Source organism: Cupressus sempervirens, chromosome 9 (genome assembly GCF_028749045.1).
Source record: "Cupressus sempervirens isolate cs-2001-9-10 chromosome 9, ASM2874904v1, whole genome shotgun sequence".
In the NCBI taxonomy this organism is placed as follows: domain Eukaryota; kingdom Viridiplantae; phylum Streptophyta; class Pinopsida; order Cupressales; family Cupressaceae; genus Cupressus; species Cupressus sempervirens.
The window spans coordinates 743,435,766-743,460,605 of NC_143126.1; the positions used below are offsets into that span (position 1 = coordinate 743,435,766).

Consider the following 24,840-nt stretch of genomic DNA (forward strand, 5'->3'; position numbering starts at 1 on the left):
TGTCGTTTGTTGTTCCTAGTTGTTTGTTTTTCTTTTTGCATCTATTCAGTGTTTACAAGTAGTTGTTTGTAAGCCATTATTGCTTTCAAGTTAAAAGCATTCTCAAAATTCATATTTATCTAAAGAAAGGAGTTGTACCTTCATATCAAAATTCAGAGGCCATTTAAGCATTTCAATTGCAAAGCGACCCAACTGTTAGTCACAGATATTGCTCTTCTTAATTTGGGCATTTAGGATAAATTTTGAAGGTATTTGGTGAAAAGATAAATCTGTTTACTAACAAAATATAAACCCAATAATAATACTTCAATGATTCAAAAGACCAATGCCTTTGCTTATCCAGGTAACATAGTCCACTACAACGAAGATTTTTACGTACAACTTTATAAAGTTCTATGCACTTATACTGTCAAAAATTTAATAATCAAGATGTGACAGATCAAATATATATGCAATCTTAAAGTAGTCTAGATTGAACTTTAACTCCTATGGTAGGGAGACAAACTGGATAGAGATACTTAAACAATTTGATATTTCATTATATCTATGGTGATCACATTCAAAATGTTAAATGACCATGTCTATTTATCTAATATTTAAACTGTATACAGAATTTAAAGAATGATTATAAAGGACAAATCGAATGAAGTTCAAAATCTCCATGCCTTTTAAATAAAGAAAAAGAAAAAAGGGCATTTACTCATCATTAAAATATAATAAATAAATCTATATTACAAAGCCATATATTTGCTCCTTATTCCTCCTTACAAGTGAATGTAAAATACTTTTCATTGTTGGATATGTGTCTTTTTATATTATTCTGACTTAACTGTTCCCCCTTTCTCCAAGTAATTTTGAATCTTATTATTTCCAAAGGTGATGCCCTTTAGAATGAAGGATTGTATCCTTCTCTAAATCATAATTCATTCCTTTTCTTTTATAATAATCGCGCCCTTTGTCATACAAACTCGGCAAAGTAAATCTTTATATTAGCCTAAACAATCTGCCTTCAGGAAAATAATTGTGTACTCCAAATCTTCCAACCCCACCAAATACAATTTGAACCGTTGAATGACATGGCAACCTTTTCAAATTACTTGGTTAAACATGTATACTGATCATTGTCAGATTCAGAAAACATGGCAGATTTGTCTTCACCATTCATGCTGAAGAATTTATAATTGTCATCTTTATTTATAGCCGCTGTTTTTGAATTAATCTCAAACTTTACTGTTACTCAACACTGACTGGGCAGGCTTTTTTGCTCGCATGGCTTCATGACTCCTTCGCCTTTGGGTTTAAGGATACAACAGATGACATTTTCCATAAACATTTATCACTTCCTTAATGTTTGTATTATCAATGATATTTGAATCTTCATTTGATGGGGATCACTTGAATATTCTTATAAATTTATTCACCACATGCCCAGACTCGATCATTATTGAAACTCATCTCTTGCCACAGCAGATTTATTTGATATGTCTCGTAATTGAAATTTTTTTAGAGTGGATATGCTTCCTCTACTGGATTCTCATGCAACAATATTCAACAGTCTTTTCCTTTCTCATGTCTTTCTCTGCTTTAAGTCTGACGTAGATAATGATTCGCACATGCTGTTTCTGACTGCACACATATATTTTATCAGCCCCCCTTGTAATGTTTTTTTCTGATGCTGACAAGAAACTTCATATTTATTGATATTTTTCAGACTTAAATATGTTGTATTCTCCGCCATTCTATTTCTCCCTCTATGGATATCGAACGTGTGATTTTAGGGTTGACGTTGTTCACATATTTTTTATCAATTTCTTGTCAATAGATTATTCTGAAGAAGTAGCTGCTGTAGAGCTTTCATGGTATAACTACCTTCTTGCAACTGCCATATCACTGCCTCCACAAAGACTGACTGCTATTATTGATGTTTTCTATGCAGATATATCTTCCTGTTCATTCTCAACACTGATACCATCTTACTTGCAACTCCTGCTGAAGATGGAGAGGATACAAGAAATAGTCATCTCAAGTGGTGCCGTTAATAATATATTGCAACAGAATTTTGATACAGAGGGGATTCTTGCCTGGGCCTCCTAACGGATCACAATACAGACCAGATCTTCTCCCAAGTGTTCATGCAAGGTCATCTTCAGTGATTGAGGAATTTCCACAGCGAACTATCTCTATGATAGCGGGATTGCGCTAGATATCAAATGCTTTTTGTAGGTTAATTAAAACTATAGGGCCGGACTAGATTCTAGATTTCTACGTAATATGTAGGGTGGTCGCCAATAAAGAATAGGGGCCTCCAACAACACGAGTAGAGGAGGGCTTGACTGTCAAAGGGCAGTCGCCATCAATTCAGCTCCAAATCACCAAGGGGGAGGAAGGATAGGTGGAAGAGACTCGAATAGTTGCCTGCTGGCAGAGGGCTAAAGGCAGATTCGTTCACGTCCCCCTACTCTTTTAAGGGCCATGGTAGGGGCCCTAAGGCCCATAGAATTGCCCGACTATAGACAAAAAGGGGCTATAATTGAAGCTATAGGGATGCCAATCACCTGTAGGATTCAACTTACCCATAATGTTCACTCGTGAAGGCGTTACCCATAATCTTCACTCGTGAAGGATTATGAAGGATAGCTAGCAATAAATAGTCATTTTGAAGCATTGGCCGGCTAGGGCCATAGTATTTTAGGCGCCGTCCTCACCCTCGATCCACTTTATTATTTGGGGTAGTCGATGTGAGTCTTCTAAATCCCTCAGGGCGAGTGTGCTCACACCCACATCTGGGATCTTTCCATAGCATCATTGGAAGCATAAACATTAATGACTCCAAAAGAATGATTGTTAATCGAAAGCAAGAGCCAAATAATTCTATGCATGGGGTCAGAACCGTGCGAAATAATAGCAGAATGAAGGCGAGGTGACAGGAGAGTAAATACACCACCTCGGCCAGCTTCGTGCTGGGAAGAAAACATCACACCATCTTGCCAAATTACGCGGCATGCCGAAGAAAGCATGAAACTAGAAATTTTAACTTCTTGCAGACAAAGAAAATCTAAATTACCAAGTCTATGACGGACATCCCGAACATAGTACTTTCTAGGGAGGTCTATGAGACCTCGAACATTCCATGATAGGAAGTTCATGAGAACTCTTCCATATCATCTTCGTCCTCAAGAGAGGAGTAGCTATTCTGCAAGAAGGTAGAAACATGGTTGAAGTCAAACGGAAAACCCTCTGGACTTATAGCCTGACATTTCACCTCTGATATCTCCGCACATCTAGGAGGACTGCGAGAACGCTACATCACTGGTGATGCTATGGAAGAAGCAGCAAGAGGAGTACACACCCCACCCAAAGCAGAAGCCCTAGCAACTGCCTTTATCCCCTGTGTGCCAGCAAGGTTTGAAACCTGCGAAATTCCGGGAGTAGTTCCTTTGTCCACCGCTTGCGTCACTACACTGGCTGGAATTGACACTCCTACAGGGATAGGAGGAACCGCAGCGACAGCAGCATAGGACTGCTTGGGGGGTAAGGGATTCGAGGGAGCCTTGCCCTTACGCCCAACAGTAACCCATTCTTCTTTTTTCCCTTCGGCCTGTTTGACAGGTGCTTCTTTAGGCGCGGGCTTGACCCTAGGCGTAGCCAGAGAGCAGTCCTTGATCTTGTGTTCCGTGGACTGCCGGCTATAACAGGTGTTGGGGAGGTTCAAGTAAAGCACCATTTGGGAGAAGGTTTGAGTCCCAATCTAAATTTCCACAGAATCCTTAAGATCTTTGGAAAGATCCACCTAGAAGCAAATGCGTCGTTGCGGGCAAGCATTCAAAAATTTCTCAAGCTCCTTGGTGACAACTTTGCCAAGGGCTTTGGCAATGGACTCAATGAAAGGACAGCATGGTAGGGGTAAACTTGGGAACTCGACCCACACAGGAACCCTAAGCTTTTTATCATCCGAGACTGTGAAGTCTCGTGACCATTTTTGAAAAACAAGCAAAGAAGAATGCACAAACCAAGGTCCGTTGTTAAAACCGCGTCTTCTTGCGATGGGTTAGCGAAGCGAAATAAGAAAAAAACCTTTGGTAAGGTTTTGCACAACATCAAGGCAGACTCCATGAGGAGTCTAGCTCTTGTTAACCCATTCTTAGAGCATAGCTTCAGGAGGAGTCCTACCCACAAAATAACCTATCAAGGTGTGTTGTTCTAACCAATCACATGCAGCATCAAATTTTTGCAAAGGAAAGATAATGTCATGATTACCTCGTGAAAAACCTTCTGGACAAACTTGCACGGGCGTTTCTCCTGTGGCAGCGCCATGGTAGACCGAAGCAGCAGCGTGAACACCAGAAACAACTGGTTCACCGCTGGCAAAAGCCATTATATCCTAGCCTAAAAAACTCCTGTAGTTAATGCGGTGTGACAAGTGGTGCTTACAGAAAGAAACTTCAGATGAAAAGTTGTACACAAAAAACTGAAAGTTTGCATGAAGCAAGAAACCCTAGCAGAGCGAAAAACTCATTAAATTAATTTTTATTTGATTTGATTTTACCAACTTATGTTATTTTCATAAACATACAATGGCCGTAAATATTTAAAACTATATGTTGCGCAATATAAGCGAATCCCAATCACATGAGCAAGGGGCGCAACTAGTCACCATATACATAAAAGGCATCGAATGCAAATAAAGGCAGAAACGGATAGGATATCAAAGGGTGAAGTCGCAAATTGATTTATGTAACTAGCATCCACGTTGCAGGCAGTCAATGCATAAACGGAATTACTCTTCCTTTGAAGTGGACATCAACAGAGCAGGGAGATAGTAATACATATCTGGAGGCAGGAATAATAATCAGTTAGGCAAATCACTACCACCGAGAAAGAGAGTACAATCAGTTACGCAAGGGACAGAGTAAGACTTCTCAGAATCAATAGACATAAGATAAGAAAATGGGCATGACGTAGAGCCTATACAACACACCCACAAACAAAAGAATACGGAAATAAATGACACTGTAGACACTCACCGGACTATAGACATAAGACAACATACTGAGGGAGTATAGAAGCATCATTTGTATACACCATATCACTGGCATAACCGTAAGCGTATATTAGAACTAGAAGTGGAAACAACATAAGAGAATATAAGAAGATTTCTAACAGAGATAGTTGGATAGTGAAGTCTCATTAAACAGAGGATTAAAGGCACAAATTAATATACAGAATTCAGAGGTATACAAATGCATATCTTATGATTATTTTTTATAGAGAAGAAAGCATATTAACTCTCAAGAGAGAGAGACCCAATAAAAGGGTATGACATTCGCATAATGAATATAAAAATTTCATGGGGGAGACCTTAGAGGATTAGAGGGCATTCAGGAATGAATGTTGGGATTGGAGTCCCAAAGAGAGATTTATAAATCTCTTAGAGACAATATATATTGTAGTGGTCAAACATATGCATATGTCAAAGATAAGAGACTTGATTAGAGGTGGTATCTCTAACAAGTAGTGACATTAGAGATCCCAAAGAGGCCTAAAGAAGATACTCTTCATATGACGATTACCTAATCGTGATATAATTCTCACCAGAGGGTTAGGTAGTTTGAGAAGAGTCTCTTCCAAAGGATTAGGAAGGGTAGTAAGGGTAGTATTTAGATTAACATTTATCTAAGCTCAACATTTTCATTATGCTTATATACATTTATTTTCTCTATCATAATAACGAATGACTGCAGGTTACAATGTTCAAATTCAATCTGGAAGAGGGGACATTACATAATATACTTTTATTAATTCTTCTCTTTTCCTCATTCGATGATGATTATTCCTCCCTCATTCCTTGTACTGTGTACACATATGGTGATATTCAGAGAAGAGGTTGCAGAATTACAGTAATAATTTTCATGGGGCTGTCTTTCAATCCATGTCTATATATTCCCTCCTACTAGACGAATGGAATCAATTCCCACATCTGTATCTTGGGAAGACTGACTGGTTGCATCCCTTAAATGTGAAGAGATGTGTGTTTGTATTCTTATCTTCATGTACTTGACTGTCATATGAAATCTGCTTATATATTATCTTCTCTAATCAGCTGTCATTATGACTACAACTTATACGACTTTTACAATCTCTTAAATCTTACAATCTCCTGAGTCTTTTCACCATCTCTAGCAAGAATATACTGTATCCACTCATCGTGAGAATGTAGAGACATAGAAATACCTTGAGATACTTGCCACTGATTCCTAACAATTCAACAAAAACGGAGGCCTTGAGAATTAGGCTCCATCAGGTCATATGTGAAAAATATTCTGAAATTAATATTTTTTTGGTTGCTACTTTGGCAAAAGTAAACAATTGTAATATACTATTCACTCACACTCCCCATATTTTCAGTAGAAGTGTGTGCTCTTCAATCTCTTCATGAAGTTATTACACAAACCACAAATGACAACATATCGTGAAACTATTCCACCTTAAGTGGGATGCCTATCTCCGCATGTGAAGCTAAAACGCCAGAAAAGACAAATTTTGTCCTTTCCAAGTGAGACAGCTCCTCTCCTACAAGAAGACAAACTACACAATAAATGAATTAGTGAATGCAAACAAAATACATCAAAACAGTCATTTGGTATGAGCATTCAAAAATAAATAATGATGATTCAATCATTAATTGAACTAATAATTTGACACAGTAAAATTATAATTACTAGGCAAGATAATTTGTAAAAGGTATATATGTCTTTTTGCACTTAGGCTATCTAACCTCATTTGTCCCCTAGAAATCTTTGCTTCAATCAACCCAACTCCTTATGTCGGTTGTGAATCATCACATTCTAGTTACTAGACCTGGTTGTCATATTATTTTTCCACATTCCCAACTTCATACTTCTTGAGTAAATGTCCCTACTGAACATGGATTTCTTTGAATCGTCTCTAGGCTATAGTCCCTTGTCCCTAAAACCCATCCTTGCATTCATCACTCTATGAATTCCAAAAGTTTATGAAACACTAGTGAAAATGGATCAACTTTCAAATGAAAAAAAATAGATCTTATAATTAGGTATGCATGGTGGTGCACAGATTTGATCATAAATTATGAGTGTTTATCATAAAGTATGTAGGTACGCACACACACACACAAACAGACACCTTCATTTCCAATAATTGTAGCAAAACATTGTGCATTTGCATATGTTCTCATTTTTAACGCACATATTCAAGATTCTCTTCCCTGCATTCTTCATGCTTCTCTAGATTAAAAACTATAGTCTCTCTTTACTAGACTACAACAGCACCACTTTACCCTTACTTGCCAGGCTTGTGTTCTATAATTAATGGTGATACTGAACTTAATATGGATTGGACGAACAAAGCATCATAAAAAATATTTACAAATGATGAGAAGCATAAATTAAAAATCTTACATGAGGCATATAGAATCCAAATATAAAGACTGGCACTGTCAAAGACTGCAAATATAACCTGTGATACTGCAACAAAATCCGATCTAAAGTAAAAATCTTGAGGACAAAAGATGCATGTCATGGAGAACAAATAGAAAATCTCAAATGCATAAAAAGAGTTCAGACTTCATATATTCTTTTGCTCAGTATTTGAGATCAGCATAACACATTCCTCACAATAAGAGAACATGTGCATAAACATGTACTAATGTGGAAAATTAGATGCATTAAAGAATCAAAACCCTTGAAGAAGAAGAATATATAAAAAGAGTTGAGGGTGGAAATATTACCTTTCTGATGACAGAAAGTAATCCAGAAGTTTTTGTTTCTTTCAAGCCTCTTAATGATAGCTGGATAAAAGTGAACCGGAAAAAACAAAATACAAGAGACGTGTCAAATATCGTCATACAAGAAAAACTAGTTCATAGAACTCCCCAAGACAGAGAATACAGAAACAATCCTAAAACAAATATTGAAGAAAATGTCTAGAATCAAATAGTATTCATAATTCAAATAGTATTAATATTAAGTTGCATGCACATCAAAAACCAGCATGTTCCTCAAACCTGGTAGGGGCCTGAAGGTTCATGAAAAGCCTGCCTAGCATAAGCAATGATTACAATCAACACCAACACATAGGAGCTCAGAAAATATCGTAAACCTATAACCACTAAACAGATAAGCCTGAATCTTCAACTTATGTAATGATGATGCTAGTTAAACTAATAGGCAATGTCTGTTTGCAGCTCAATTTAATTTTTCCAAAAAGATGAGCTACTGATGTCTAGCCATCCCTTTGCCATTTTCAATCCAGTTAATCCAGAAAAACAGTTCCATGCAGAAAGTATGTTATGAGATTAATATGCTTCCATGCAAAGCCTTGTCTCCAAGCATTATTCTCAGTGGTAGCTATTAAGTTTTGAAACCAGAATAGCATTAATAAATAACTGATAAAGCAAGAAACAAAGGGACATCGGAGATACACTTGAAAAACCCCGCTCCTCAAGGGAAAAAAACAGCCACGCCAAAAGATAGTGCCTTTATTCAGAGTTGCATAAACAATTAAAAGAGTCCGCTCCTTATGATGTCTTCAACATGCAATGGTTACTCAATGATCAATATCAGATAATCAACAGAGTGTAGCTGTAGGACTCACAACACATAGATAGAAATAAACAAGACACCCTAGCTCATATACAGAGCATAGAAGATTTTATACAGCAACTTCAACGTGGAGCACACATACTCCTGATACAATAGTACTGAATATATTTGCACAATTGTACATAACTGAAATATGTATCCCCCATGCCATACAGAGCCAAATACTCAAAATGATAACTTTTCTATATTATCTTAGGGCCCATTTGGTTGCTGGCATAGGAATTGAAAATTAGAATAAAAAAATGGAATGGGAATGGAAATGGGAAATGGGGAATGGGAATAGAAAAGGGCAATTCCAATCCTGTTTGGTTCTCTTGGAATTCGATTGAGAATATGTTAATCCATTGTTTGGTTGTACAAAAATAGAATAGGAATAAGGTTAAGTTTTGTATTTTTTTAAATATTTCCCTTCAATTTTTTTGTTTTAATTTATTGTTTTTTGGTTAATTTTTTCAATAATGGTAAAAGGATTAATTTATTTTCATTTTTATTTTATTTATTTCATTTTTTTAAACAAATAGATATAATAATAAAATGTTATTAAAAAAGTTCAAAAAAAATAAAATTTAAAATTTAAAAAAAATTTTAAAAATTAAAATACTTTAAAATATTTTTTTTAAATTAAAGAAAAAAATTTTAAAATTTCAAATTTAAAAAAAAAATTGAAAAAAAAAATTAAAAAATAAAAATCAATTTGGGAATAGGAATGGCATATTCCAATAATAAATATTTTTTGGCATAGACATATGCTCATTTTAGGGGCAAAATTGGAATATGTCTTCCTATTCCCAATTCTGATTGAGCGTACCAAACAATGAATACAAAACATATTCTAATTTTCTCTTCCTATTCCAGTCCTATTCCAACAACCAAACGGGCCCTTAATGAATTTGATCTTAATGAAATAGAAAAAGTGTAGCATCTGAAAAGACTTGATGTTACAAACCATCATCACGATTAAGAATTTGAAACGACATTAAGAGGGGTGATGAGACTTAATAACCAACAATCAAGACAACCAAAACAGCACATAGAAGACCGTCCAAACAGCGAAATATTAAACAATGCCAAATCAACGTGGCTTAAATGCATGGGAAAGCATAGTCAGCACAACAAATGGTCATGAAGGAAGAATTTATTCATAATGAAAAGAAGCCCGATATCAAGAACAAATGTTCGAACAAAAAATAGAGATGACGCACCATGACAACTGGTAATTCCACATATGAAAATATGAACCGACACCATGAATGAAGAGCACGACACCAAAGATGATGTGGATGCTGCCAGCCAACAACGGTACCGAGTAATCCTGATACCAAGTAACCATGACACCAAGAAGAACAATGCCAAGTAACACAACACCTCATTAGGTATTAAGCCTCTGACAGATGATGCCACATATGCAACTCACAACTGAAATTTGTTGAAGATAACCAGCACAATTATGAAGGAGCTCTCTCACAATAATCCTGATGCAACATATGTCATAGTGTGTCCCAACCTAACAAGTGCAATGATGTTGTAACCGAAAGGTATCATTAACAAAATCTCATCACAAATTTTCTCCATATAAATTTTTATCTCAGCATAATAATATTCACCATAGCTACTTCTAGAGGGTGAATCAAAAGCATAAAAAATTAATTTATCAATTATCTCACATGACATCCATCGTGGCTACTTCGAGAGGGTGAACAAGCACAGTCATGGAATTTCTTCCTTACATCCACTATACCTACTCGCAGAGGGCGGATTCATCATGCCTATTTACCATGCAGGGTAAAAGAATACTTAAAACATGTAGCATAGAAAGATATAACGCAAAACAGATACTTTATTCATATACGCAATATGCTTATTACAATAACTCCAATCATGTTTTTTTATTACAAAGTCCATTCCGGATGGTGTACATATACCTTCCCAAAGGGGTGACTCAACCGTCACGCGCCCTTTCAGATACTATTCTACCTGTTGGCTATAGTATAGAATTTACCGACAACATCATCAACATGACAACTCACAAGAGTGCACATACTCCTAGGTGGCTAATAAATAAATAATAAAAATATGCATTAACCTAAGTAAACTTATGTAAGTGTAAATAGTGAATACGTATTTACACCAACAGAATCAAACTGTTACGAACCTTGATGGCGCAGCCAGTAACTATTGGAACGCAACCATTTTTATTAGATTTTCTGGTCATTCCACTAAAAAGAAAAGGGTATGATGCTATACTTGGACGGGGGACAACAATAAGGAGAAGAAGAAGTGAGCTTATTGCAAGAAATCGGGTCATGAAGAACATGAGTGTTATCTCAAGAAGATTGATGAGTTGACCAACATCATGAAGAGACATAATGTTCCATTGCCTAATGCTTACAAGGATAAAGGGTCTTCTTCAGATTCCAAGGGCAAAGGACAAGCACTCATGGAAAATTCAAACTCTTCAAAGGAATGGATATTTGACTCAAGTGCCTCATATCACATGGGTTCTTCAAAGGAGGATTTTTCTTCAATGAAGCAATCAAAAGTACCACACATCTTCATGGGAAATGATAGCAAAATGGAAGTTGAAGGGAAAGGAAACGTGGAGATGGAAAATGGAGAGTTTCAAAATGTTCTCTATGTTCCAAACCTAAGTTCAAATCTCCTCTCAATCTACCAAATCACTCACCTCGGAGATGGACATAGAGTTGAGTTCCTTCCCGAATCAGTAAAGGTGCACAGTCTAAAAGATGATTCCTTGGTTGCAATGGGGAAAGTGAATCATAACAAGAGGTTGTACTCTTTCTCTCATTTTGTGCCCAAGTCTCCTTCAAAAGCCTTGTTATCGCAATCAAATTCAAACATGCAATTATGGCATGAGCAGTATGGTCATCTTGACTTTCACTACCTTCAGAAACTTTGCACAAACCAAATGGTCAAAGGTCTACCTCAAATCGACTTTTCTAAGGGTGAATGTTCAACAGATTCAGTGGATATGCATCCAGAGGGGAAGTTATAGAGAGGGAAGTCTTCAAGAGCACCAGGTGTTCTACAGATGGTTCACATGGTATTAGCAGGTCCTTTTGCATTCAGCCAGGGTCGCTACATACTGACTTTTGTTGATGACTTTTCAAGATTCACTTGGGTCTACTTTCTTCATAGTAAGAACGAAGTGTTGGACAAGTTTCTAGACTTCAAGACTCATATAGAACGGAAATCCAAGAAAGCCATCAAAGTTCTCTGAATGGACAATGGAAGCATGTATGTGAACAAAAGACTTATGGACTTTTGCAAACTTGAAGGCATTGATCTTCAGACTCCGCCAGCATTCAATCCGCATAAGATAGATGTTGCAGCATTGAGGATCCGAACTCTTAAGTCTATGGCAAGTTGCATGATACAAGCCAAGTCTCTAGATCCATCACTTGAAGTCGAAGCAATCTCTAGTGCCACTCACATTCTTAATTGATCTCCTCATCCAACCTTAGATGGCAAGACTCCTTTTGAGGCATGGTGCAACAGAAAACCTATTGTGACACACTTTAAAGTCTTCAGTTGTCCTACATGGGCAAAGAGATCTTCCAAGAGATGCAAGGCACAATCACCTCAGCCTTGTACTTTCATTGGTTATGAAGGCAGTGTGAAGGCATACAGACTTCTAGATCCAAAGACACATTAGATATTTGTGGAGAAGGATGTATACTTTAAGGAATGTTCACCAAGCTTGTCCTCTACTCCTCTCCGCACATCATACAATGTAGAAACTGATAGTGACACCAGCAATAGTACTTCAACAGATTCAGACACGTGGGGTTCTATCAATAGTTGCAGCGAGAGGTCACTACATCAGTTCAGTCCACATGCATACATAGCCACAATGATAGGTCCAGCACAACAGGGTACATCCAGTCTTCCAGGTCCACCTTCAGTGACAAATTTGGGGGACAGTATTGATGATCTGCCTCTTCTTCTTGATGCAGAAGTACCTTCTTCAGTTGTAACGAGGGCTCCATCCGACCCTCTTGTTCATTCTCTACATGATCAATCCTCACAGGTTCAAGTGATTGTGGATACTTATGATCAATAGTTGCAGCAGGATTCTTCATCAGTTGCAGAGACAGACAGTTCTTTGGGACAGGTTCTTCAACTAGTTGAGCAAGTTTCAGAGACATCACGTATCCATGGGATTCTTTCCACGCGCAGCGGAAGCATCTCATTTGTACCCTTGGCATTGTTTCTTCCTAAGGGGAGGAACACCGTTCTGCAGTCTTGGATCAGCTTTTTCATCGGAGCAGTCACTGTTCGGCATTCTTCTTTGGGGGGGGTGGAACCTATCCTGTCTCTCTTCCTCTTCTCATCATTCTCTTATGTATATACTAGATGTATGTCATAATGGGGGGGTCTTGATTACTCGATCCATCCATACATCGTTTTATCTCTCTTTTTGGGGGAGGGTTTTTCCCACAAGGTTTTCCCTCTTTCTCTGCTTTATGAGAGATTGCATATCATTATGTACATGGGTACCTAACATGGCCTAGTAGTCAAGACCCATCATGCACTTCATCCTAGATTTCATAAGCTTAAAGGCATTCCCCTCAATTGCACTTCAGGGGGGGTGCTGGTGTAAATAAGTATTTACTTATTACACTTATTCAAGTTTACTTAGGTTAATGCATTATTTAATTATTTTGCATTATTTTATTATTTATTTAGGTGAGACATTTAAGAGTTTGTGTACTCTCATTGAAGTGCGCAACTCTAATTATGCACATGGTGTCTACAACACAGGAGTTCGCATCATTCACCGAGTTGTCATGTTGACAACACAGTTATTCGCACTCCTAATTTAGCACATGTTGTCTACACCACTGATTTGTGTGCTACACCATTGTAGGCTTATCCTCACATCATCGCACTTACATCCGTGCTTAATGGAGGATAACCCATATCTGGTGGACATGTGCCTGGTTGTATGACTTATCATGATGCTGACTTCTATGCATTCTAGAAGCTCTCCTGAGGCCTTTATATACAGGCACTCCTAGTGTACTCTCACGTTGGTATATTGAATGAATATCATCATTCTAATCATACTCTCTCTCTATTGGTCTACTGTGTGCTTGTGTTGAGTTCTTTAGTTCTTGAGTGAATTCTGAACTAAGCCAAATTCTTAAATGGTATCAGAGCCTCACAATCGACTATGGCCGAAGATAGCCAAATTTATAGCCGATTTTCACCGAATCAGTGTTCCGGACGCAATGGTGAGGTCAGATCTGGTGCTGGACACTCCCAATTTCTGCGATACTCCAGAGTCAGGCTGCAGTGATGAAGCAAGATGATGGTCTCGAACGGCTTCGTGCAAAGGAATTCTCCAAGAGCTCTGATACCATGTAAGAATTTGGTATAGCTCTGATACCATGTAAAAATTTGCCTAAGGGCAAGATTCACCCAAGATCGTAGAACTCAACACAAGCACAACTATAGACCAAAAATGGATATGATCTATTAATCAGAGGATCATATCCATTTTTGGTCTACAGTTGTGCTTGTATTGAGTTCTATGATCTTGGGTGAATCTTGCCTTTAAGCAAATTCTTACATGGTATCAGAGCTATACCAAATTCTTACATGGTACTATACCAAATTCTTACATGGTATCAGAGCTCTCGGAGAATTCCTCTACACGAAGCCGTTCGAGACCATTATCTTGCTTCATCACCGCAGCTCGACTCTAGAGTATCGCAGAAATTGGGAGTGTCCAGCACCAAATCTGACCTCACCATTGCGTCCGAAATGCTGATTCGGTGAAAATCGGCTATAAATTCGGCTATCTTCGGCCATAGTCGATCATGAGGCAAAAAAATTTTGCAAATTGACACCCGGAAGCCCCAATTTGCAACATGGGTATGATTTTAAGATCTACAATTTAATTATTCAAATCTGGTATTTTTATTTTTTCTCTGCAACATATTTTTGGAATTTTTTTGAAATTTTTTTAGGTGAAGCGGCATTGTAGAGAAAATATTTTTGTAGATACCAAGCTGTCAGATCCCGGCCCTGCACATTTGGTGGGCATATTATTTGGTTCGGCACTGTTATTCGGCGCTGGCCGTACCATATTTGTGTCAAGGAACGCACTGCTCAACCAAAGAATTTCCCGACATTCCGGCCCCCTCTTTATCCACTCACCGACAGACAAAATTTGACGTGTGCTCATTTTACCGTCAGCATTATATCCGGCAAGGATCAGCCAGTCTCAACAATCCGACGGCAACATTTGTTTATTTTAAAATCGTGGACTCTTGTTTATAAACAAGGCACAACCCACTCCCATGATGCATGTGGGATAAAGGTTTATAAACTCCAGCGCTCATATTTCAAATATTCCGAATGTGAATAGCAGATCCCGAAGAAGTATATACCGGTGCATTGATTGTGATCGGTGGCAACAGGGTTCAAAATTCCGACGGCGATTGCATTTTAAAAATCGGCGGTTGGTATATTCCAACAAGGTTCACGATTCCCGATCCGACAAGCGGTATCGGCATCAGCAACTTTTGAGTTTCCGACGACTGGTATTGGACAGTGGTTTCGGCAGAGTGTTGGAATACCCAGTGTCACTTTGCAGGCACCTGCATTTTCACCGCCGGTAGTTTTATAAAAAAAATCCACCGTGTTTTGCTTAATTCCAGCAGCCATTCTCAGATCTATAGGGCACGCAATTTGATATTCCGCACAGTGAACTTCCCGCCCCTGATCTTCATTTTCCCGGCTCTATTGTTTCCAACTCTGACCACGACAACAACTACTCCGATCACTGTTGCAAATTCCGCCCTCCGCGCAATACATGGTATTCCAGTGCCTTCATTTCCCAGTGGCACCAATCGGCGAATAATCTTCATTGTCAACAACCACTGCAAATAATTTGTCACGCGCAATCAAACTTTCCGACATCGGCAATTGATTTCGCGGCAACATTTATTTCCCCCAGTGCTACTTGGAGTTCGGCGACTGTTATTTCACATCCGGCCAGCATCACAACTCCGGCAACATCTCCAGCATATTCCTCGGGCATCCACATACGACTTCCTGGCACATCTTTTCCGAGGATGTCCAAACACTCCAACGTCGCAATATATTCCGACTGGGCACAAGATATCCTAGCGATCTGCACAAAGATTCCGGCAGTGCAATTCACTGTTTTCCGGCCCACGGTATCCATACCAGCAGTGGTTTCGCGACTACAGTATTTACTATTCCGCGATTTTTAAAAAACCTGCGTTAAACAGCGGGTTGAGTTCAAACTCCATGCGGTCTACCTCTGCCATGCGGACGAAACCGGACCCTCCAGTGGTGACACACTAAACCTCCACGCGGCCGCATACTGCAGTCAATAAGGTCTGCCATGCAGACAAGCACAATCAACACTGCCACGTGTACCTTCTACAAAAGACAGCCATGTGTCCTCTACTGGACAATTGTACCTCTTGACATGCAGGACAGTTCACATGACAGCTGGCCCATTTGCCACGTCAGATCCGAGACTGCCACATCACATGTGGAACCCGGCTTGTACTGTCACGTCAAGAGCCATCCGTACGTTCCGTATAGTACGAAAATCTCAGTGATCTGCCACGTCAGCAGGGGCTCTTTTTCACTGACGTCACATTTTCACTGGGCTAAATTCGATGTTCATTTGACCGTCAAAACCAATCATTTTACAATTGCTGCGAAGGCCATTTGACCATCAGTTTTAACATTGCAGTTTTTGCTCCAAACCCCTCTCCAAATTGCTTTTCAGTTTGGCAGCCTAACTTCGCAAGCTCATATCTCAGACATCCGAACTTCGATTCATGTGCAATGTTTTTTGAAATTGGATAAAATCTCCTATATTTTCTAGTGGTGGTGTTATATTCTAATTTTGGTGCAAGGATTTCTCAGAATTTGCTTCTTTTGGTGACTGTACTTGCTCAATCCTACATTTTGCAACTTGAAACGATCCGTACGAGCTCATCTAGACTCCTTTTCAGGTTCCTTTTTTTTTAAAGTGCGTATTTTTTCATCTACTTTCTAGATCTGAAGTCAGATTCTAGGGTTGTGTGGACAGAAACCTCACTTTCAGAACTAGGGCCATTTATGCATTGTCTTGCTTTCAGAATTTAGCCACAATGCGTAGTTCCAATCTTAGGCCTTAAGTCGCAGTTGCAACAGAGAAAATTAGAAGTCTACTTTGTTCATTTTGACAAGTGGACAAACCACATTTCAAGTGCCAACAACATCTTTTTCGGGGGGGTTCTTTGATTCTTTGGAGGTTCATTATTTGATCTCATGGAGTCTTGTCAGATTTGTCAGTCTAGTATAGACCACAGTTGACAACAAGGAACTATCACAAATGAAGTGCTTTGATACTTGATCATCTAAGAGAACATCCAGAATTGCCTCCCTATCTCTATATATTGCCACCACATTTTAATTGGACATTTGTTGTCAACCTTCGTCGCTTTTTGTCTAAAAGTATGAGTAAGGAATATTTCGCTCCTCTTAGAATGGCACATTTTTCTTATGATATTTGGCTGTCTATTTGGGAAGCATATGGAGATCTCTGTGATCCTCCATCTCCAAAGGACATTCTACATCTAGTCACTTCAGCTATGGTTTCTTCAACTCCAAATGAGATCACACCTCTAGCTCCTATTGCTCCTACTGATTCTATTACAGCCACCGATGCTTCAGATTCAGTGCAGCAGGACCCTTTATGTCTTCCTACTCTACCTTCATGCGAAGACTTTCTTTCAGACATTGCACAGTTGTTCGTGGAGTCTCAAATTGAAGATGTGGGAGACATTATTGATGACATTCATCTTCTTTTTTAGGCGGATACTTCATCTATTGTTGTAGTGATAGATTCATATACTTCAGCACTGCAGGGTACACATAGTCTTCCAGGTGATGATTTCTTGCCAGACATTTCAGCTCTATTCTTGGAGTCACACACAGCAGATATGGAAGACTTCTTTGATGATCTATCGCTTCTCTTTGCTGAGGATTCTTCTACAGTTGTTGTGAGGGCCCACTCTGACCCTCAAGTCCATTCTCTACATGATCAATCCTTCCAGGTTGGCGTGATTGTGGATTCCTATCTACAGCATCTGCAGGAGGTCTCTTTCACATTTGAGAAGACAGTTGGTTTTCTAAAGCAGGTTCTTCATCACTCCTTTTTCGATCTGCACTTCTCTTCAACAGTTTTGGAGGAAGCCATCATCAATATCGACACAGGGACACTTGAATAGGTTTCAGAGACACCGGTCATCATAGAGATTCCTTCTACATCCAAGGAACACATCTCACAAGTACCTGTAATGTCCCCTTTTTAGCATTCATAGCATGATGTTGTCGTGAGCCTATTTTTCCACGGTCCCGTAGGCTAACCAGGACATTAAAGGGATTTAGAGGCCATTTGGCCTAGATAATTTTAGTTGCAAGTCTTTCTGAGGGGTTTTGAGGCAACTTTGGGCATACTTACTATTTATAGTAAGTCATCTTGGATATGGTCAGACATCCAGTGGCAGCGGTATGTCAATGGTAATTGTTCAAAATCGGCAAGAAGACTTGTTTATCATTGATAAGATTTGTTATGCATTGATAAAGCTATTTTATAAAGTTGAATTTAAATATTTAACTTTATTAATGCATAGACTATAGTTTGTGGGAAATATTTAAATTAAAAGAGTCCCCTTTATTTTATAATACATTGGAGACATAAGTTACATAAAAGGGAGTGATGTTTTATCCCACATTGAGAAAACGAAGGATGGAGCCCTTGTGAGAACACTATAAAAGAAATGGAAGAACTTCTTTTAGGCATGCTTGGAAATATCAAAGAAATTGGGAAATTTTCTGGAGATTATGTCTCAATAGTTTGGAGAACAAAATCCCTTCAAGCTGGAAATCTTGACGCCATTGAAAGATATGGTCTTGAGATTCAACATAGTAGCAATCCAAAAAAGCGGAACCGAAAAAGCAAGCTAAAAAAAATGGGTACGAAAAACGCTGTCTGAAAAAATCGGAACCGAAAAAGTAGGCTGAAAAAGCAGGTATGAAAAAGCAGGCCGAAAAAGCAGTTCGAAAAAAGCAAAGCAGAAGGGGCAGCATAGAAGGAAATTATTTCAGCCATCTACAACCAGGTTCTTTTGTTAGTATTGTTTTTTAGGGTGTTATAAGCTTTCAGTTGTAAGTGTGCATTATACCAGCATTATCATTTTGTAATCCATGTAAATGCCAAAGTCTTGGCCATATTTCATGAGCATTGTAATTTTTATTGCAATTAAGAAGATAATAGTTGCTGGTGTCATTTAAGCAATTTAATATCATTATTTATCAGCTAGTTAGTTTGCATACCAATTGTTTGTAAAAATGTCAGTTGGCTGTAGGTGTTCATTTCTCATGCTTAGATCATATATATGCACTGAATATTGTCAAAATTAGTAGCACACTCATGTTAGGTCATTGTGTAGTCCATTGTAGTCTTCTAGCACAAGATTTTCATTGATGCAAATTGTAAAAAAAGTCATTTAAAGCTAGCTGAAATACTATATCAGTCATACGTCCCTTGCATGTGAATTGTTTGATGAAATTCCTTGAGCTTTCATCAGCATTTTTGAAGGCAGATTTGAGGAGGGTTATTACAGTACCTTTACCATTGTTTCTTCCAAAGGGTAGGAACATCATTCAAAGGTCATGGATCAACTTCATCATCGGAGCATTTCTCACTGATCGGCACACTACCTTTGGGGGGGAGGACTACATCGTCTCCTTCTCCTTTTTGGGGAGGATTTTTTCCTCTTAAGGGGTTTTGTCCTTCTCCATTTCTCTCTTGTATATACTGGATGTATGTCGTAATGGGGGGGTCTTGATTACTCCATATATCCATGCATCTCTATTTTATCTCTCGTTTTGGAGGACGGTTTTTCCCATGATTTATGGGAGATTTGCATTTTGTACATGGGTACCTAAAATGGCCTAGTAGCCAGGACCCATCATGCATTTCATCCTAGTATTCATAAGCCTAAGGGCATTCCCCTAAGTTGCACTTAAGGGGGGGTGTTGGTGTAAATACGTATTCACTATTTACACTTACTTAAGTTTACTTAGGTTATTGCATATTTTTATTATTTATTTATTAGTCGCCTAGGAGTATGTGCACTCTTGCGAGTTGTCATGATGACAACACAGGAGTTCACAACTCTTTTATGCACATGGTGTCTACAACACAGGAGTTAGCACACTAATTAAGCACATGGTGTCTACAACCTTCTCATTCTTATCCACTCATCTAGAATGTTGGATAAGGTGTGTGCTTAGTTGTCAATGCTTATCTTATCTCCTGGTTGTTTCTAGAGACATTTTAGGTGCATCCTAAGAGGCCTTTATATACAAGCACTCCTAGTGTGTTTGCATATCCCATACTAAACAGAGCAATGTATTAGGACATACTCTGATTAATAGATCATATCCATTTTTGGTGTACAGTTGTGCTTGTGTTCAATTCTACGATCTTGGGTGAATCTTGCCCTTAGGCAAATTCTTATAGATTCCATGTTGATCCACCATGAGTAACTAGAATGTAGGTGGCCACAGTGTAAGTTGTCTTAACTTTTTCCATATATCCTTTGGTAACACGTTCACGCCTAACCCTCCGTCCACAATTGTGTATATAAGTACTATTTCCAAAATGCCCATCTCGACTACTACCGGATGCCTTCCCGTCATGAGTACCAGGAGCATTGGGTCTACTATCGTCGTTTCACTTCCATCCCATCCTGTTTCCTCCGTCACTTTTGGAATTGATGTCATATTCAGAATCGCCATCCGCAACTATGGCATTGTGAAAAGGTCATTTAATTTAATAGGGACTTCTGTTTGCATTATTTGCCTTATCATGTTTTCTTCAGCTAAGTTCCTTTTTGAGGTATCAGTAGTGTCTTTTACTTGCAACTTTCCTGTTTTCATTTGTCTTTCCAACTCTGTTCGTGCTTGTTGTAACCTTTCCTTTTCTTCTTCTACATTAGGGTATTTCACCTTTTTAGCTTGCTCACGTGTAACAACTAGTACCTTATCATCACATGCTTCAATACTTAATAAATTTACCCCTTGCTTCAGGCATTTTGAATCTTCGTGGTCTTCCAGACCACACCATCTGCATAATAGCTACGGCGTCTCCTTCGTGGTACAATCTCTAGCAAAGTGGCCCCAGAGATTTCACACAGGACACTATATCATTAGTCATCCACTCGCGTTGTATTGTATCCGACTCCGGCCTCCATTGTTATTATTGTTATTATTGCCAACCCTTCCGCGTCGATTATTGTTGCGATATCCTCCTGAAGTTGCATTGTTGTTTGTGTTTGTTCCGGTAGACACATCCTATGTTAATAATACTTGTTGGTGTCCTTTTGACTTCATGATAAATGGGTATTCTTTTATGGAATGTCCTGCCACCTGGCAGATATCACAGAATTGTTTCTTCAGGCACGAGCCCTTTGTGTGGCCATCTTCTTTACAATTTGTACACCATAATTCTTCCTTCACTAAGTCAAGATTATTTTTTAAATTTTTAAATTCTTTCATCATTCGTAGCATATCTTTCTATAACGCTCGAACTTTCTTGTTTAATTCTTCATCACTATTGCTACTTTTGGACGATGAATCCTCTGAATCCAGTGATTTATGCTTCTTCTTCTTACTCGTTTTTTGTTCTCTTTCCAGATACATCATGCGATTATACGCATCTGCATACGATGCTAGTGGTACAATCTTTATCTTCTTTTTCAGAGCCGGTCGTAGCCCCTCAACAAACCATCGTTTCTTCAATCCCTCAGCTAGTTGACTCTCCATCTTCCCAACAAGCTCTTTCAGCCGTCTTGCATAGGCACGGATTGTTTCGTTCTTTCCTTGCTTTGTGTTGTATATCTCTGCTACAATTTCATTATCATCCCACAACAATCAGAACTCTACTATGAACTCTTTTCTAACATCCACCCATGTAGTCAATTTCTGAGGGTCGGCATCCGCAAACCAATCAATTGCCACACCCCGCAAGTTCGTTGGAAACTGCCAAACCCAATCATCCTCATTCGTTACACCATTTGCTGTCCATATTGTTTCACACGTCTTGCAGTGTCTAATTGGATCTGTCATTCTGTCACCATTAAACTTTGGTAATTTCTCCTTCGGTCTTGCCATTAGTACTTTCTTCTGATTTTGTGATACTTGTTGTGTACCTGTGTTGTTCTGAGCACCTGCATTATTCTGCACACCCGCACTATTCTGCACACTAGCGTTGTTCTGAGCACCCACGTTGTTCTGCACACTTGCGCTGCTTCGAATAACTGTCCTACTTCCAACAACCGCGTTACCTGGTGAGAAAAAATTTTCCTCAAGCGAAGTTGTTTGATTCTCTCCCTATATCCATTCATTGGGTGTATCGAGAACGAAGAGTTCACTCCACGCTCGTGCTCCTTTGGCACTTTGAGCCATGTGAGTTACTTCCCTTCCATCCGGATTCTCTATCCTTGGCATATACAAGTTAAGGAACTCCTCCCTTGTCTCTTCCACCAAATTTAATCGTTGTTGAGTCTCTTCTAGCAATTCCTCGGCACTCCTCGGTTTGCTAGGTGAATGCACTCCCTCCGTCTGTGCCCCTTCACCCCCTCGGTCTCCGTTGGCAATCTGTTGAAGCTTTTGTCTGTGCTCCGCCTATTGTGCTAAAATTGAAAACTTCTTGTGCTGTGTGTATTTCATCCTTATCTTTTATCTTATCTATATCCTTGTTAAGAAAATTAGGCGTTAATCATCATAACATTTCCTTCATCCCAAGTTCGACTAGTAACGGCACCGAATGTTTACCGTACAGGCTAAAAGAATACTTAACGCATGTAGTATAGTAAGATATAACACAAAACAGATACTTTATTCATATACGCAATATGCTTCTTACAATAACTCCAATGATGTTTTTTTATTACAAAGTCCATTCCAGATGGTGTACGTATACCTTCCCGAAGGGATGATTCAATCGTCACGCACCCTTTCGGATAATATTCTACCCGTCGGCTACAATATAGAATTTACCAACAACAATGCCTACTCACAAAGGATGAAAAGGGCATACACCTCAAACTTCTCTTAAAGAAGAGTGCATTACCACCTTGTCTACTAACAAAGGATCTTTCCGGAGATCAATGACGAACTTTCATCGCCCCCTTTCCATCAACAATGTATTCTTCTTCCAATTGTGATTTGCCTTCGTTGACACCAGCCACCCTCTGCCAAGAATGGCATCATACTCCTTTAGCGAGATCACAACAAAGTTCAATACAAACAGTTGTGTTCCAATAGTCACTTGTTGAGCCATGAGCATCCCAAGGGGTTTTATTCCCTATTGATCTACACCAAGTAGGTTGAATGTAGGTGGCCATAGGGTCAGGTTTCCAAGTTTTTTCCATGTCTCCTCTAGCAAAACGATTACTCCTGGCCCTTTATCAGCTTATACCTCAAACTTATCTTAAAGAAGAGTGCATTACCGCCTTGTCTACTAGCAAAGGATCTTTCCGAAGATCCATAACGAACTTTCATCTCCCACTTTCCATCGACAGTGTATTCTTCTCCCAATTGTGATTTGCCTTCATTCACACCAGCCACCCTCTACCAAGAATGGCGTCATACCCCTTCTTCAACGAGATCACAACGAAGTCCAATACGAACAGTTGTGTTGCAATGGTCACTTATTGAGCCATGAGCATCCCTATTTGATCAGCACCAAGTAGGTTGAATGTAGGTGGCCATAGGGTCGGCTTCCAAAGTTTTTTCCATGTCTCCTCTCATAGAATGATTACTCGTAACCCTTTATCAACTATAGTATATGTCAATATAGTTCCTAGAATTCTCATCTCAACTACGGTCGGGTGTTGGCCATTGTTTAGTGCTAGTAGCATTGGGTCTGTTGTAAACCTTCCTGGAACGTAGGCATGTTGTACAGGACTTGTTTGGGGAATGGTCTGAGAAGTGGTGCAGGTATTCAATAGTATTGTTCTTAGTTGAGGCATAGTATTGAGAAGATCTTTGATTTTGATTGGTACCTCAGTTTGTAACATCTACCTCAATATTATGTTTACAGCCTTTATCCATCCAGAGGTACTAGCAATCATATGTGTATCCTTCTTTCCCTTCATGACCACCTCAATTCTTCTTTATCTGCGAGTACCCTGTGCTTCTTTGTACGAGGGTCCGGATGCACAAGTTGTTTCGCCTAATTTCGAGTCACCACAAGTACCTACTCATCATCAATATTGAGTAAATTTATGGGGGCTTTGGACAATTGGTGTCCTCGTTGTCTCTAAGATTGCACCATCAACACAATTCTTGAGGCGTGTTGCTCTTTGTACAATCTCTAGCAAAGTGGCCTCATTGGCTACATGCCCGACACTAAATCATAGGTCAACCATTGGAACCATACTGTATTTGGCTTCTATTCTCATTCCCTCCTCTACATCCCCAACAGTTGTTACCGTATCCATCGGACGATGCATTGTTGGTTGGCTTTGCCGAGTTGGTCATCTCGAAAGTAGATGGTTGCTACTGGGTAAAGAGCACTTGCTGACTACAAGTCTTCATCTTGTATGGGCATTCCTTAGTAGAATGGCCCATCACCTAGCAAATGTCGCACATTGACTTTTTGAGGCATGACCCCTTCATGTGCCCTTCCCTTTGCATTCAGTGCACCATATCTCAGCTTTGTCACTACAGCCTACGCTCCCCTTCTCGCCGACTGATGTGGACTAATTGATTGTGTGTCATATCCCCATTTTACGATAGAATTTTAATAATAATTAGATTGTGCAATATTATTAAATAAATAATGATAATAAAGTTAAATTAAAACTGATACTAAAATATAAAAATAAGAAATAATTTATTAATCTATATTATCAATACAATAATATTTAGTATTTTAAACAAAATGATAATAATATTACAATGAATAAATAAACAAATTAAATTAAATACATGAGATAATATTGTAGAAAGTATGTCAACTTTCTAAATAGAATTTAATAATAAATAATAATAAACACAAATAAGTAAAAAGATAGACGAAGACGCCCGTTATCTAAATATACAACATCCTCCAACTTTCTTGCATGGGATC

At 38.8% G+C, this 24,840-nt stretch overlaps 1 protein-coding gene across 3 annotated transcripts in view; it reads right to left on the reverse strand.

Moving 5' to 3' along the window:
* LOC149540847 (ALBINO3-like protein 2, chloroplastic) overlaps window positions 1-24,840 on the reverse strand; it is a 288,924-nt gene that overhangs the window by 162,441 nt on the left and 101,643 nt on the right. For 2 of the 3 annotated variants that reach the window (XM_089801912.1, XM_089801911.1), the window contains exons 6-7: window positions 7,766-7,825; window positions 7,437-7,502 (exon numbers count right to left, since the gene is read on the reverse strand). In XM_089801912.1, coding sequence (XP_089658038.1) covers window positions 7,437-7,502; window positions 7,766-7,825 — 126 coding nt within the window. The remainder of the gene's footprint in view (window positions 1-7,436; window positions 7,503-7,765; window positions 7,826-24,840) is intronic. The other variant, XM_089801913.1, reaches the window with a different exon arrangement.